General features: G+C 39.1%; 1 protein-coding gene across 2 annotated transcripts in view; it reads left to right on the forward strand.

The window, feature by feature from the left end:
* TGFB2 (transforming growth factor beta 2) overlaps positions 1–16034 on the forward strand; it is a 154174-nt gene that overhangs the window by 121803 nt on the left and 16337 nt on the right. Inside the window, exons 3-5 of one of the 2 annotated variants that reach the window (XM_042441211.1) lie at positions 12213–12345; positions 12462–12572; positions 14004–14172. In XM_042441211.1, coding sequence (XP_042297145.1) covers positions 12213–12345; positions 12462–12572; positions 14004–14172 — 413 coding nt within the window. The remainder of the gene's footprint in view (positions 1–12212; positions 12346–12461; positions 12573–14003; positions 14173–16034) is intronic. The other variant, XM_042441219.1, reaches the window with a different exon arrangement.

The following is a 16034-nucleotide window of genomic DNA, read 5'->3' on the forward strand; positions in this document are numbered from 1 at the left end:
CCTATGGAAACAGTGCCATGTTTTGGTAACACATCATAAAGCATCATGAAGAATGGAGCTGAAATTCTGGGTTTTATTACTAAAGTTATCTGAGGCTTTAGCATGCTTAGGTACCTGATAGGCTGCTGGAAGGGAAGGAATGCACCATATGATGTGGGAAAGGAGGAAAAAACATTGTGCTGCAGTGTGCTTCCAGCAGCACTGTGGACCTCAAGGGGGACATTATATTACAGAGAAGGAATCAAGAAGGAAAAAGACTTAAGGCATTTTCTGTTCTTTCTTACACTAATGTGGATCTGCATTGCTTGTTCAATCCCAAAAGCATTTATTGTTTTATCGTCAGAGCACACTGAAACCCCTAAACTCTCAGGAATAAAACAAAAGAGTTTGTTTAGGAAAATACTTGCAGAACATTTGAAAGCCCAGTAATGCTGTCATTTTGAAACATCCTCTTGGATGTTTCACGATGTGTATAGGTGTTTGAACTACTAGGTTGCTTTAGGTGTAGCACTCACACAGGACTACACAGGCAGGGGAAGTGTGAGATTGTTGAATGGATTATTCCTGTTCAGGTTGGAGGTGGTAGATCTCACTGCAATTTTAACACATACCCCCCCCCCCCCCGCCGCTTTCTGCTCTATGATGGAGATGCCTTTCTTTGTGCTCCAGTGAGTGATGGTGAGGTTATAGTCAATGGGGAGAAGAAAAAGGACCTACTCTGTGACCATATCTACATTGTGCAATTTCCTGCCTGGGAGACATGATTCAAACTCCCTTTAATAGAGTCTGCCGCTGGCAAAGACCTTATTTGACTAGGTTACTGGGTGTTGTTTTTTAAACTTGTTCTTAGATATCCATGTTGGGGAAGCATTCAAATATGGCATTCCAGGACCTGGGGTCTGAACTAGTACAGTCCCAAGTGCCACTTGCACTAGATTTTGCTCTCCTAAATTTGTGGTATCGACTCTCCTATTCTCAACATCTCAAGGGTATCTATGGGCTCATGTGAAAGATATGGAATCAGGCTTGTTGTTGTGTGCCTTCAAGTCATTTCTGATTCCTATCACTGGGTTTTCTGGAGCTGAGAGTGTGTAACTCATCCAAGATCAGTCAGTGGGTTTCCATAGCCAAGCAGAAATTTGAACCCTGGTATCCAGAGTTGTAGTCCAGTGTTCAAACCACATTGGCTCTCAAACAGACTTAAACATACCTGTAAATTAAAGCTTTTCCCTGAAGATTAATTGAAACATATTTCTCAGAACAATAGAACTTTAGGCCTTTTAATTTTTAATACCACCCCAAATATCTCATTTTTAAAGAGCAATCATTTTAGTCTTTTTTCTCTCTGGAATGAAAAACACCCAGGTTTTCCTAAGAATATCTGCACCTACCTCTGCCAGAGAGAGAGAGAGATTGAGACCCATACAGTATACGTGTGATCTTGATTATTGATACTTATCTAGGATGTAGTCAGGCTGGTTGGGTTTATTGGTTAATTCATCATGAACTATTGGTTAAAATGCCACTATGAGATTAGCTGAGTGTCTACTGGAAGTCTTTTGTGTGGTGTCACCTGTTTGCCATCAGTAGGCTGGCATGTGAGCTTGCTTTCATTTTATCCACATTTTCTGTGGGAAAGAAGGAAATATATGAGATTTAGAGCACTGCTTTTCAACTTTTGGCCCCCCTAGGGTGTTGAATGTCAATTTCCATAATCCCTAACCAGCTTGCTCAGACTTCTGGGAGTTGACATATAAAATTGCTGGAAGACCACAGCTTTAAAAAAAAACTTTAGAGAAAAGCAAGCTAGAATTGTGGATGAGCTAATAAACATCAGATTTATGAGCTAGACAGAAAATGGTTGATTATCTTCTTATCAGCTTTCTTCACTGTCCAACCTTCTCAACTGTATACATATACATGGGGAATATGATGGTAGGGACAATTCTGACTTTGGTATTCAACAATATATCTTTATCCTTGAAGATCTTGTCTAGTGCCTTCATAGTAGCCCTTCCTCCAGTTTGGCACCTCCTTCCTCTGAGTCTAATCTAGATTTACCAAGTTAGAGCCAAATTAGAGCAGAAAGTACCGGAGAATATAGTCTTGCTATTGTTACTCTTGCTGCTGGAGAACCACCTCCTATACCCCTTTCTACACTTGAGGAATATCCCTTCTCTCTTCATTTCTTTTCATGAAAACCTTGGGCAAGTCACACTTTTTCAGCCTAAGAGGTAACAATGAATCTGAATACATCTTGCAAAGAAAAGCCTAGGAAAGGATTGCCATAAATAAGAGTCAGTTTAAAGGCACATAACAACTAATGCACACACCAATAGGCAATATCCAGAGTTACCCTTTGCCAATCAATCAATCAATCAATCAATCAATCAAAATTATAACCTTGTAGCTAGCAGTGGAAACTGGATACTTTTTGGCATAGGTGGCTGTTTAATGAGAATACTTGGCCTGAGAAGAGAAGACAGACTTATAGTAGTATAATTGTGCCATGGGCCAGAAACCCTTTGAGATAAGAGACACTAAAATGTGATGTATACAACAGCCAATATGAAAAACTGGCAGTGAAATAAAGGTGGGGCACAGGATGATAATTCCCCTTCTCCCCTTTTCCTGGGCTTACTTCAGTTGCTGCAAACCGAGTTCAAAGTGCAAAAGTACTTTGAACATTATTAACTGAGGAAGGGGGAGAGGAGAGAAGGGGGTAGCACCTTGCCATTCCCAAAAGACTCAGGCAAAAGCAAAGAGCTACAGCCTCTCCCAGCTTCTGAGATCTTCTTTAATAATAACTTTTACCATCTTGCCCACACTCTGATGTTGCTTAGCCACATCTGTCTCAGTTTGTAACTCTGAAATGTTGGAAGATATGAGAGAAACATGTACTGAAATTCCAGTTAGTCTTCATTAGTTGGGACTGACAAATTCAGTGAGTCTTCATTAGTTGGGACTGACAAAAGGATCCAGGTCCCTGGGCACACATTTAAAGGGGCTTATAATTTTGAGGGCTAGAAACTTCCAATTTTAAAAGCATGACAGATTTTGCCAACGTTAAACATGACAACAGGAAATGGAAGCAGCTGTTAAGAGTCTATTGTGACTGTGTGAACTAAAAGCATCCAGCATAGCTGCCTTACATTCGCCCATGTCCTAATTGGGTTTGGCCTGTGCGTGCAGTATGTACTCTTTATTTGCAGTGTTGCATGATGAACGTGCTTGGCAATTTCTCAGTAAGCGGATCACAGAACTATAGGCTTTAACACATTTGGCAAGTCCAATGTACCTTTTGTATTTTGGCAAGAAGGCTGCACCTCGTACAATAGTTTATAAGGACCACATTCTGCTCTCAATTACTGCCAGATTCAAAGCTTGTTGAAGCCAAAGGAAAGACCCCTATTGACTTCCATGGGTGCAGGACCATTTCCCTGTGCTATTGCACAAAGCATTACATGTGAACAGGAAGAAAACATGACCTGGAATGTTTGGTAGGTAGGTCTAGTCACCAGGAAGAGAACAAAGCCAGCTTGACCTTCTGTTTCAAGACACTCATGCAAAATATGCTGGAGAGCTTTTCAGCATATAACTGTCAACATAAATAACTGTCCAGGGGGAAAAGAAAGAAAGAAACACATATGTTGATATCAGACCTCATTATTCAGGCATTGCCAGGTGGGGAGAGGCTATGTGTTTACGGCATTTTTGTTCTGCCTTTCCTCCAAGTATTTATTTGTTTATTTAATTTATATCCTGCCTTTCTCCTTGCCTGGGATTCGGGGCATCTTACAGCCACTTAAAACAAATTACAACTAAAAACAATTAATCAAAAGTTAAAAGACAATTAAACTGCAATTCCTTTTTCAAAACACAAGTTAAAAACAGTTTTTAAAAAACATATATTTAAAACATAATCAAATACAGACACAACAGCCCCCATGAAAGGCTCCATCAGCTACAATGAGTTAAAACTGAAGTCCTGCCTAAATAAAAAGGTCTTTGCCTCCCAGTGGAAAGGCATCCGGAAGGGGGCCAACCAAATCTTCCACTACTTGGGAATATCCTCGGAGAAAGCTCTCTTCTGTGTCCTGAGTGATGGGACTGAAAGAAAGCCCTCAACCCAGATGTTCTTATTTAGGCAGAATCATTTAGGGAGATACAGGCTTTCAGATATTCTAGACCTAAGCTGTATAGGGCTTCAAAGGTCATAACCAGAACTTTGAATTCTGACTGGAAACAGACTGGCAGTCAATGGGGCTGTTTCAGAAAGAGGATTAATATGCTTCCTGTGCACAGTCTCACTCAATGACCTGGCCACAGCATTTGGGACCCACTGAAGAGTCTGAATTTTTTTCCTTATAATTTGAATCCATTGGTTCATATTCTAGTAGCTGGAACAGCAGAAAACAAGCTTGTTCCATCTTCGACCTGACATCTTTTCATATATTTAAAGATGACTATCATGTCATCTTTTAGTCCTCTCCAGACTAAACAAACCTAGCTCCTTAAGTAGTTCCTCATAAGGCTTGACTTCCAGACCCTCTGATTGCCTTGGTCACCCTTCTCTGGACATGTTCCAGCTTGTCAATGTCCTCCTTTAATTGTGGCATCCAGAACAGGAAAAAATATTCCAGGTGATGTCTGTCCAAATAAAAATAGAATGGCACTAATATTTTACACAAGCAGGACACTACATTCCTGTTGATGCAGCCCAGAATCCCATTACTTTTTTTGGCTGATGCATCACACTTTTGTTTAGTTTGAGATCTACCAAGATCCCTAGATCCTTTTCACATACACTGTTTTCAAGTCAAGTGTCACCCATCTTATATTTGTGCACTCAGGTCATATGAGATTATCACTGTGCACTGCTTGGGAAGAAAAGTTGTTTTGAAAAGTTCCAAAAATGTACAGATTGATACAGGTTATTTGTCTTCACAGAAGCAGCATGACATATGTACGCAACCAAATGTATGTAGACAATACACAGAGAGAGTATTACGCGATGTGCGCTACACAGTTACAGCAGTTTGGCACTATTTTAACATGGCTCCATCCTATGGAATTCTGGGATTAGCAGTTTGATAAGTACTTAGATTTCTCCACTAGAGAGTTGTAGTGCTATGGTTCAGGAGACTGACCCAGAGCAGTTGTCCCCAAATGTTGGTCATCCGATGCTTTGGACCTCAGCCCAAATCATGCAGTTTTTTGGACCTCAGAATTCCTGCAATTAGAAAAATACCCCAATTCAATGTTGAGTAGGAATTTTGGCAGTTTGTTTTTGTTGTTATTGTGTACCTTCAAGGAGTTTCCTACTCATGGCATCCCTAAGGCATATCATGAGTTTTTCTTGGCAAGTTTCATCAGAGGATCTTTGCCATTGCCATCCTCTGAAGCTAAAAGAGTATTGCTTGCCCAAAGTCAGCCCACTGGGTTTCCATGCCTGATCCAGGATTTGAAACCTGATCTCCAGAGTTATAGTCCAACACTCACACCTTCTACAAAATGAAACTGTTTGCAAGACAGTTGAGGAATTTTTTGGGCCTTAAATTTTTGGCAGAGTTTGTTTTCCAACAGATGTCAGGATAGTTGAATCTCCCTCATTACTACTACACATCCCTCCTTTCTGAATGTGTGGTCACTGGTCATCTGTTCCAAGAAGGCATCACCCAAATCCTCAATGTGGCTTGGAGATCTGTAGTACACCCCACAATGACATCATTTTTGTTTCTTTTCCTCTTAGGGGCCATTCAGACTACCTTTTACCCTGGATCAGACCTGGATTAACCACGGGAAGTTCATATTGGCCCCGATCCTTCCACAAGTGAAAACTAGGCTTTCACACACATTCAGGGGCCAATGCCCCTTGGCGCAGGTCTTTTGAAAGTGGGGTTTATGCTGTATCTTTTGAGAAAAACTGGGTCCGGCCAATATGAACTTGTCCCCGATCATAATCGGGTCAAGTTCAGGGGAGGGATTTAGGTCAGAGGGAGGGCAGAGGGCAGAACATGCTTCCCCTTCATTGGGGTGAAGGAGGAGGAGGAGGAGGAGGAGGGAGCCGGGGGAAAGAAGGGGGCCATGGAGGGCAGAATCGGAAGGAGGAGGAGGAAGAAGAAGAAGCCAGGGGAAAGAAGGAGGCCATGAAGGGGAGACTCATGAAGAAGGAGGAAGAAGGAGCAGGGCAAAGGGTCAAGTTCAGGGGAAGGAATTAGGTCAGAGGGAGGGCAGGGAACGGAACATGCCTTTTTTGTATTTTTATTTTGACAGACTATGCAAATACTTTTTCTACAGGTAGATACATATATAGATAGAATGTGTGTGCTTGCGCTACATTTCCCTTTCATGAGCTTGCTCCCAGCACGGCACCTCACTTTGCAAGAGGCTTTTTTTCTAAATTATTTTTATATGCAAATGTTACAATGTGAATGTTACAAATGTTTCTCTTTCAATTTGGCAAATTGATACAGGATGCTTTTGCTACTGTATGTGTCTGTAAGGAATTCTGGGGTGGCTGAGGGAAAGCAAAGGATGCAAGATGGCATTCCGAGGTGAGGAATTAATTAATTAATTAATTAATAATTGTATGTGAATGGGGTCGCAAGGAGGGAGGATACAGAGATGGTATTAGATTACATTTTGGGGTTGAAAATGGAGACAGAGGAAGATTCATAATCTGTAGTGACCCAAATACACACAACACACACACACACACACACACACACCTGAAGGTTTTTAAATTTGACAAAATATGCGCACACTGCCACCAGTTTTTTTTTTAAAAAGGAGGGGGGAAGCACCCATCTGGTTGCCCAATTGTTGTAGGAAATGTCACCTTTGACGAAAGCGGAACTGAATTTGATTGACAGCAAAGGAGCCTTCTTTTAAACCAGTACCTGCAAATGTGAACTCTCCGCAAAGAGCTGCAATGGCATTCAGGGTTAAATTACCCCAATTAAGGTAAATTATAGTGGGCACTTGTTTCCGGAGAGATTCGGGAAGGGGGGACCTGGATCTGCCCAGTTCCATCCAGGGCAAATGAGCCAGTGGGAATGGGGCCTTAATTTCTACCCAGCTACTCTCAATCTGGCTTCCAGGATTGAATGCATGGATCTCTTCACAGGTGTATATATCCCTGACATAATGCCCATGACAAATAAAGCAGCACAGGTCATGAAGAATGTAGTTTAACTTTGAAAACAAAAGCAAGAGCCCAGGACACAATCCAGAGAATGGAGTATTAGGAGGAATATAACAAAAGTGTCAACAATACAAATTACTTTTCAAGAAAAGGATTTGAAGGCTATTCCAGAAATGTTGAGAAAGAAAGGGATAAAATGAAGAATGAGAAAGAAAAGAAAGAGAAAGGTGACTTACCTCTAGTTGTTAATCTCTTGAGGCTGGTGAAGATGGGAGACCCTTAGCTATTATTATTGTTATTATTATTATGGTATTTATACCCCGCCCTTCAGCCCTAAAGGCTATCATAGCGGCTTACAATTATCAATTTTAAGCCTAAAAGGTGGAAACTTCATACATTCCCAGATTGTACTAATGCTTCTGCAGGGCAGGACCACTGGCAGGTGGCATTCAGACAGGGACAACAGAAGGCATTTTAGCAAAGTGTCTGGCAGCAAGACTCCTCTTGAAAACACACTAATGTTAAAGAACCAAAGACAAACCACATTTTAAACAAAACGTTAGGGTATTTACTACAACACATGTTCCACAGGATACAAAGGGATGATGGTATCAATGACACTTCTAAAGGATGAGTCATAAATGCTTGCTGGGTGAACAGGGAATCTTGGTATTGTAAAGAAATCAGTGGTACAGTGGTACCTCGGGATACGAAATACCCAGGTTACGAAATTTTCGGGATACGAAAAAATCCCATAGGAAATCATTGTTCCGGGTTACGAATGTTTTTTCGGGATACGAAGAAAATTTTTGGTGCTTTTTTCGGCTTTTTCGCACGAAACGCGGCTTTTCCCCATTAGCGCCTATGGCAATTCGGCTTACGAAGGCTTTTCGGGTTACGAAAGCGGCCGCGGAACGAATTAATTTCGTAACCCGAGGCACCACTGTAGTTCATTTATGTGCAGGAGAGACTAGCAGAGGTAGCTTATGAATCAAAAATGTGGGGGACTTCACCCCCAAATGGGGAAAGACGCATGCCCTCTGCTTGATCTACAAGCTTTCCATGGAGATTGGTTTAGTATATCCAGGAACTCCATTGCTCTTAGACAGGCTTGGACACTCTGGAAATAGGAAATGTTCATCTCCATGTGGAAAGCTGTATGTGGTACAGTTGCTCTTTTTCATTTTAATATTTTTGTTTTGGTAATGTTGATATCCACACACCAATATTTTCAAAATTACTTGTTGATATCCACACACCAATATTTTCAAAATTACTCATTGTAAGGATGCATCCTCCTGTCCATCACTGTAGTATATCTCCTTACCCTGAACACTTGAAGGTCCATCTTTGAGATTTTGCTTCCCTAAGTCTAATAACTGAGAGCCAGCATGGTGTAGTGGTTTGAACATTGGACTATGATTCTAGAGACCAAGGTTCAAATCTCCACTCAGCCATGGAACCCCATTAGGTGATCTTGGGCACATCACAGCCTCAGATGATGGCAATGGCAAACACCTCCTAAAGAAACTTCCCAAGAAAATTAGGGTCACCAAAAATTGGAAATGTATTGTAGACTCACTGCTTAAGACAACGAAGAAATTCAGTTGGGCTTTTAAAGAGTACATCTATATAAGTCCAACCAACATCAGAGGTATATTTTCTGAGACCAAGAAGAAGGCACTCCCTAAGACTATGCCTAGGTTTTGTACTCCATTTCTAGTGTACCCCCCCCCCCCCCCCAGTCTCTTGGATGGGCTTCCTGTCAGTAGGCTGGAATTTGCTTTACATTTGTTTCTGTGAAATCTTCATGGAGAAAAATGTTTCCTTTATGGCTGTTCTGCAGTGATGTAGACTTGGGTCAATTGATTTGTACTGAGGTTGGACTCAAGTCATTTCAGTCACTCAACTTGGACTTGACTCAGCAATAAATGATGCCCTGATTCAACTTGACTTGTGCTGTGTATATTTTTAGTGAGTGACTTGCTGGCGTCATTCACTTTGAGCAGCAAGTGAAATCTGCCCCCAGAGTGTGGGATGTATTTCTTGGAGGGGATAAGCAAATGTGTTAGGCAATAGACCTGAGGCAGAAGGATCTTTATAAAGCTTTCTAAAAGCTTTAGAAGGCTCCTCTGATGTGCAGTGGAGACAGGCTGCCAAGCTGATCTCAACCCCTGCTTCCAGCCCATTGTTTAACAAACTTGCAGTTCCCCTCTGAGAAACGCACCCTGCCTCCTTTTTTTTTCTGTTAAAAGTAGACCTCTAGACTTGAGACTTGACCTGAGACTCTTGCAATCTGAAAGTATCTTGCAATCACATGAGACTTGACTTGAAAGCATGTTGCAAGGACTTGAGGCATGACTTGAGGATTGGAATAAAAGACTTGAATCATGACTTGAAACTTAGAGGAAAGATTTGAGACTTAGAATCATAGAATCATACAATTGGAAGAAATCTCAAGAGCCATCCAGTCCAACCCAATTCTGCCATGCAGGAATGCACAATCAAAGTGCGCACACCCCCCCCCCCGAAACAGATGGCCATCCAGCCTCTGTTTAAAAAAAAAAACCCTCCAAAATAGGTGACTCCACCACACTCTGAGTGAGTGTCTTCTACTGTTGAACAGCTCTTACTGCCAGGAAGTTCCTCCTAATTTTGAGGTGGAATCTCTTTTCCTGTAGCTTGCACCCATTGCTTTAGATCCCAGTCTCTGGAACAGCAAAAAACAAGCTTACTCCATGCTCAACATGATATCTTTTCAAATATTTAAATAGGAGTATCATATCACCTTTTAACCTGATCTTCTCCAGATTAAACAAACCCAGCTCCTTAAGTCTTTCTTCACAGGGCATGGTTTCCAGACTTCAAATAAAAGACTTGAATACATTACTGCTGTTCTGTATTAAACATTTAAATCTGTGATCAAATCTTTACGTTTTAGGTTCCTTGCTACTATATTTTCTGTATTGTTATTTTGCATTATTGTCACTTAAAATAACAGCAGCTTATTAGGATTGAGGAAGTGGGCTGTAGTCCACAAAAGCTTATGCAAAATAAAAATGCGTAGTCTTCATGGTCTTACAAAATTCTCTGTTGTCAATATAATACCTTGTGTAAGCGACTTCAGCTTTTTTCAGGGAAGGGCTGGGCAAATTAATTCCTAAATCAGCAAACAAGCAGACAGTCATCTGCTGTTGGTTCTGCCTTGGCTTCAGATTGGTGTGCAGACAACCTGAGCAGTGTGTGGAATGTGCACTCTCTGTGACCCTGTCTTCTGCACTCAGGGACACCTGAAAGTAGCTTTGAACATTTTGGTCCCATGCTGCCAGCCAAATGTGTTGCTACTTCTACATTCCACTGGCAGCATATCTTTGTCACAATTAGGGCTTATCTAAACTGACAGTTACTGCCAATTCAATCAACTACATTGAATGTCACTTTGGGCTTTTCTTCCCATTTCCACATCAACACACTTTTTTAAAAAATGCCCTTCACTTCCTTATTAATTCCTGTGCTGAATGAGATCACCCAACCCTCACTATCCCAACAGAAGAGACTTCTGGAACTTTAAATTTAAGAGGGAAAATTGATGCTTTCTTTCTCCCACCCACCCCCTTTCCTGTTTGCACTGTCAGTCTCCTTCCTGTACCCCAGAGTAGTTTTGCAAAACAGTGGGGAAAGATATGGGATAGTGGAGTTTATCAGACAAGGGAAATTGGAAGTATAATCCAATGGCAATCTGAACGCAATCATTGGGGTTTAACATTATTGCGTGATAACCCACTGTACATAAATTCGGGCAGTGATCTCCTGAGATATGTGACGAGTCTGAATACATAAATATACAGGAGATTTGGAAATGCTATACATGCAACTACAGTCTGTACAGCATACCTTCACATTTTTTTCTTTTCCAAAAATTTCCAGGGGAATAACAGCATCAGTCTGTTGCAGTTAAACCAGCAAAGCATCTTCTGGCACCTTAAAAATCTAAGGTGGCTGATGGTAGAGGATCATGTCAAAAATAAAACTTAAGGACTAACAAGCATATTTGGTACAAACATTTGTGGATTTTAGCCCATTGTACCCAAAGTAAAAATTGTCTTGAAATTCTGGTTTTCATATTCCACCATTAGCCAAACATAGACAGAAACTCACATTTGCCTAGTGAGGTTGGTGGTGTCTGTTTTGACACTGAACTGGATTTTTCACAGGAGTAAAGTATCTTTTCATTAGGCTTGACTGGCAGTTGGATAGAAAGCATGATCTTGAAAACTTACATCGCCATACTCATTTGCAAGGTGGGAATCGACATAGCCATCCTTTGGACAGTTTCATCTTCTTGGTGGCTGCTCTTACGTCTGGAATTCCCTTCCACGGGAGGCTAGACTGGCCCCTCTGCCTGCTTTGTTTTTACCAGCAAGTAAAAATATTTTTTTAGTTAAGCAAAAACATTTTTATTCAGGCCGGCTTTTTAAAATCATGACAGGGTGCTTTCCTATGATGAGGATGTTTTATCCATGCTTTTAACTTTTGTGTGTTTCTAATGTTATTTTATATTGGTTTAACTGGATTATTTTAATTGTTTTAAAATTTTGTTGTAAAGTTTTTAAAGTGTTTTTATCTTGTAAGCTGCTTGGGTCCCCTTCTGGGAGAAAGGTGGTATAAAAATGAAATATAAAATAAAATAATACATAAATACAGTCCAAAGCTTCCTACAATCATAGAATCCTCAATTCCAAGAGAATTGCTTCTTTGTGTAATAAGTAGCAAAATCACCAGCTGGTTATCTTGAATCATACTGACACGAATTATAGAAGGACAAAAACCTTCAAGAATTTACTTGTTGTATCAAAGTTGACACAGTAAAATATTCAGGGATAATTTTAAAATTCAGTTTCATACTATGTATGCTTATACATTGGTGGATAAATTTCTTGGTATTGTAGTTATTTTCTGTAGCATGGCCATTCTTGCTTTGTGTCCCCATTAGCTCTCCCCCCCCCCAATGAAACCCTGAATTTACACAGACTATATACATATAGATATATTCTCTTCCTTGCAGGTTCTCAAAAACAAAGATCCAGCATCACCAATGCAACGTTACATTGATAGCAAAGTAGTTAAGACAGATGCTGAAGGTGAATGGCTATCTTTTGATGTAACTGACACAGTGCAAGAATGGCTCCATCACAGAGGTGACTATACCATAATATCTTATCCTTTACAGGCCTATATATGTATTTAAAATTCTGAATAATTTCATGTGTTCCTATGAGCTAAAGGCAACATCCCTTTCTCTTCTGTTTTGCAGATAGAAATCTTGGATTTAAGATAAGTTTACATTGTCCATGCTGCACGTTTGTGCCTTCAAATAATTTTATCATCCCAAATAAAAGTGAAGAGCTAGAGGCAAGATTTGCAGGTAATAATAAAGCATTAGAACAACATTATTATGAATAAGAGGTGTTTCTATAGTTAATGTAAATATGCGGTGGAGTTGTAAAAGGCTGAAGATGAGATAGAGATTTGTAAGGACCAGAAAGAGATCTTGGTCATAAGGACCCCTATGTGACCATACCATTTTGTGCTTTAACTGTGCACCCATCCCCATTCTGCATGCCACTGGATCTGACCTATATGACCTTACTGCCTTTGCTTATAGTTTGGTCCAAAGGAATCTGAAAAGATGGCTTGTGTGTAGTTATTTTTGTATTTTTCTTTAGTAATAACACTTTAATAAGTTTCACTGCACTGTAGAGGTGATTTCCTGAATCTCTTGATACAGTTAATCCCATTAAAATCTATGGGAGTCTTACTATTGATTTCACCATTAGACTGCCTAGTTGTTGTTTTTTATAAAAACCCAATGGGACCTACTTTTAAATAACTATGTTTAGGATTGCATTTCACATCATGCTTAACTTCATCTGGGTTAGGGTGTGTTAAGATGTATAATATGAAAAAGTAAGGAATACAGTATATCAGAAGAATGAGTCTTACTTTTAAAATTAAATAAATACCAGGGTCATATTATATTGAACTGTGAAAGAAGGAACTTTTATAGCATGTATTACAACTGATCAGATGGCTGATTGCTAATATGGGTGGAAAGAATGATATAGTCAAGAGTTTCCTACCACTGATTTATCCTGAATGGTATCAAGGTGTTTTTTCCCCCCTAGACTGAGACTAAAACCAAAATATTGGTTTAATTTGAATGAACCTCAGAACTGCAACTTAAAGGACTGTAAACATGCTATCAGCTCATATTCTTTTCTCTCTCCTCTTGTGCACCTCTTCCCTCCTCCATTTATGTAGCTTTTTTAAAATCTTTCCCATGATACTCATATCCAGCAATCATGGTTAGTGTTAATCTTCAATTCACAGTTTCAAAGATACTTCAAGCCAATATTTGAAACCATGCTTTGGAGCTTTGCATTAACCTTCAGTTTGTGCCCCAATTTATTTATTTATTTTATTTTACTTATATCCCTCCTTTCTCCCAAATGGAATTCTTAGTGGCTTACAACGAGTTAAAATGGAGGAAGTTATTGGTGTATGATGAAGAAGGAGATGTACAGTATTTCACATGCTCATCTCGTGTTTCTGATTTTCCAAATGTTTTGAAGAATTGTCTGAAATGAGCCACAGAGCTAAACGTGGGATCATATAATCATTTAACTCAGTTGGAGACTCATACTTTCACATGTGCATACCAACATGTCATAAGCACATTGGCTGATGCCAGCACCCTTGATTTTATGAGGATTCGGGTTTCTTGTAAAGAGATGGTTTATATAACTTATTCCAAACAAGCAACACAATATTTATTACCAAAATGTATTTTTTGAAGGTATTGATGACTACACATATCCAAGTGGTGAGAAATTAAAGTCCAGTAGGAAAAAATACAGTGGGAAGAACCCACATCTTCTGCTAATGTTATTACCCTCCTACAGACTTGAGTCGCAACAATCCAGTCGGCGGAAGAAGCGTGCTCTAGATGCAGCCTATTGTTTTAGGTAATTATGGATTGAGATGCTACATATCTATGTGCATGCATTGAAATGTATTAACATTATGTCATATAGATGCAGCCCAGTAGTTTCTCAACCATGTCATAAAATGCACTTCAATAATATTTTATTAAAATTACTACAAAACATTTCAACAGAAGAGAAGCACAGCAACAAACATAAGCTACAAAGCATTTTCATATGCATGGTGTTCCCATTGCTAGGTATGCATAAAGGATAGTAGTATTCTAACACAGTCAATGTCCCTGTTACAACTGAAGCAGTGGAACAAGACTGTGTATAATTACAGCGCTGTGTATAATTACAGCGCTTTAAAAATAAAGTTTAATAATAATAATAATAATAATAATAATAATAATAATAATAATAATAATAATTTACAGTAAGTTCTTTTATCTTCTTCCAGTCTGGTGGCGCAGTAGTTAAATGCCTGTACTGCAGCCACTCACTCAAAACCATAAGGTTGCGAGTTCAATTCCAGCGAAGGGGCTCAAGCTTGACTCAGGCTTGCATCCTTCTGAGATCACCCAGATTGTTGGGGGCAATTAGCTTACAGTTGTAAACTGCTTAGACACTGTTAGTTCAGAATTAAGCAATATATAAATGAAGCTATTTGTTGTTTTTGTTTAATTGGATTTCAGGAATCACATTTACCACCCATCCTTCATCCTATCTACCAAAACATACCATGACCCAGTTCAGAAGTAATAGAAAATAGAAACCCCCTGGTCCCACCACTGTTGCCCACCTTTTCTGTAAACAGAACATTTCTTTGAGTTCACATGAACAGAAGTACTTAACATAGATGTTGGCCAAAGGTAAATGTGTTGGGTGTGTCTGTTAGACTTCTAGATGATTTAGAAGTAGATTGGCAAAAGTGCTACCCCTCAAATCACATAACGTCTATAAAAATTAAGCATTTTCAAGCTTCATTAATTTCTTTTTTTTTAATTGACAAATTTTTATTAGTTTTTTAAAAAATACATAACACACACTACATTCCTTAGATTAATATAATCTCTTCTTTCCTCAAGGCAAAGTCATATTTGAGCTTCTTATTTACATTATGAGAGTCACTAGTTCTTGGTCCTCTTCTTTCTCTTTCTTTTCTTCTTTAACTTCTCATTCTTTAACCTGAGCCTTTGCTTTCATTATTTTTTCTTCTTGTCGTATTCTTGTTTTGTAAGTCAGTCAATTGCTTTGCCTTTCCCCCATTTTTTCTTAAAAACTAAAACTTTCTCTCTACTCTTTCATTCATAACACACACATTCCTACTTATCTACGACTTCATTGATTTCAAAGGAAGATATTTAGACATATGGTTAGCTTTCTCAGTGAAATCATTGTGGCACAAATAGACTGAAGTTTGATTGTGTCTTATCTGGACACTACATTTCAATTTGCAATCCAATTCAAATATTTAAAATTTAAGTTAAAGATTAAAAAATAAAATTGAAAATGGTTTATTTGAAATCAGTTTAGAAAAAGTTATGTATTACTAATTTTTTAGATTTAAGATTCTTTTGGAAGAAAAACTAGATTCAAGTAATGGCTCCCCCCCCCCCCGCCCATTTTTTGAGGAATTTGACTTTAGATTGGGTTAATTTTTTTTAACTTTGCCAAAAGAAAGTTTTTGATTTAATTCTGAAAAATGGGATAGCAGTATTAAAAAGGGGATCTTGAAATATGAATTTTAATCATTTTAAATCCAAAAGCATCCCTAAGCTTCCAAAATGTATCAAGAGTTTATTCCAAATTTGTTCAGAAGAGTATTTTCCTTTGCTCCTTTCCATTGGGCCTGTACAGTTCCATGTCAGTTTTTCACATTTGAAATGGCACAGATGAAA

This window comes from Sceloporus undulatus, chromosome 1 (genome assembly GCF_019175285.1).
Source record: "Sceloporus undulatus isolate JIND9_A2432 ecotype Alabama chromosome 1, SceUnd_v1.1, whole genome shotgun sequence".
NCBI lineage: Eukaryota > Metazoa > Chordata > Lepidosauria > Squamata > Phrynosomatidae > Sceloporus > Sceloporus undulatus.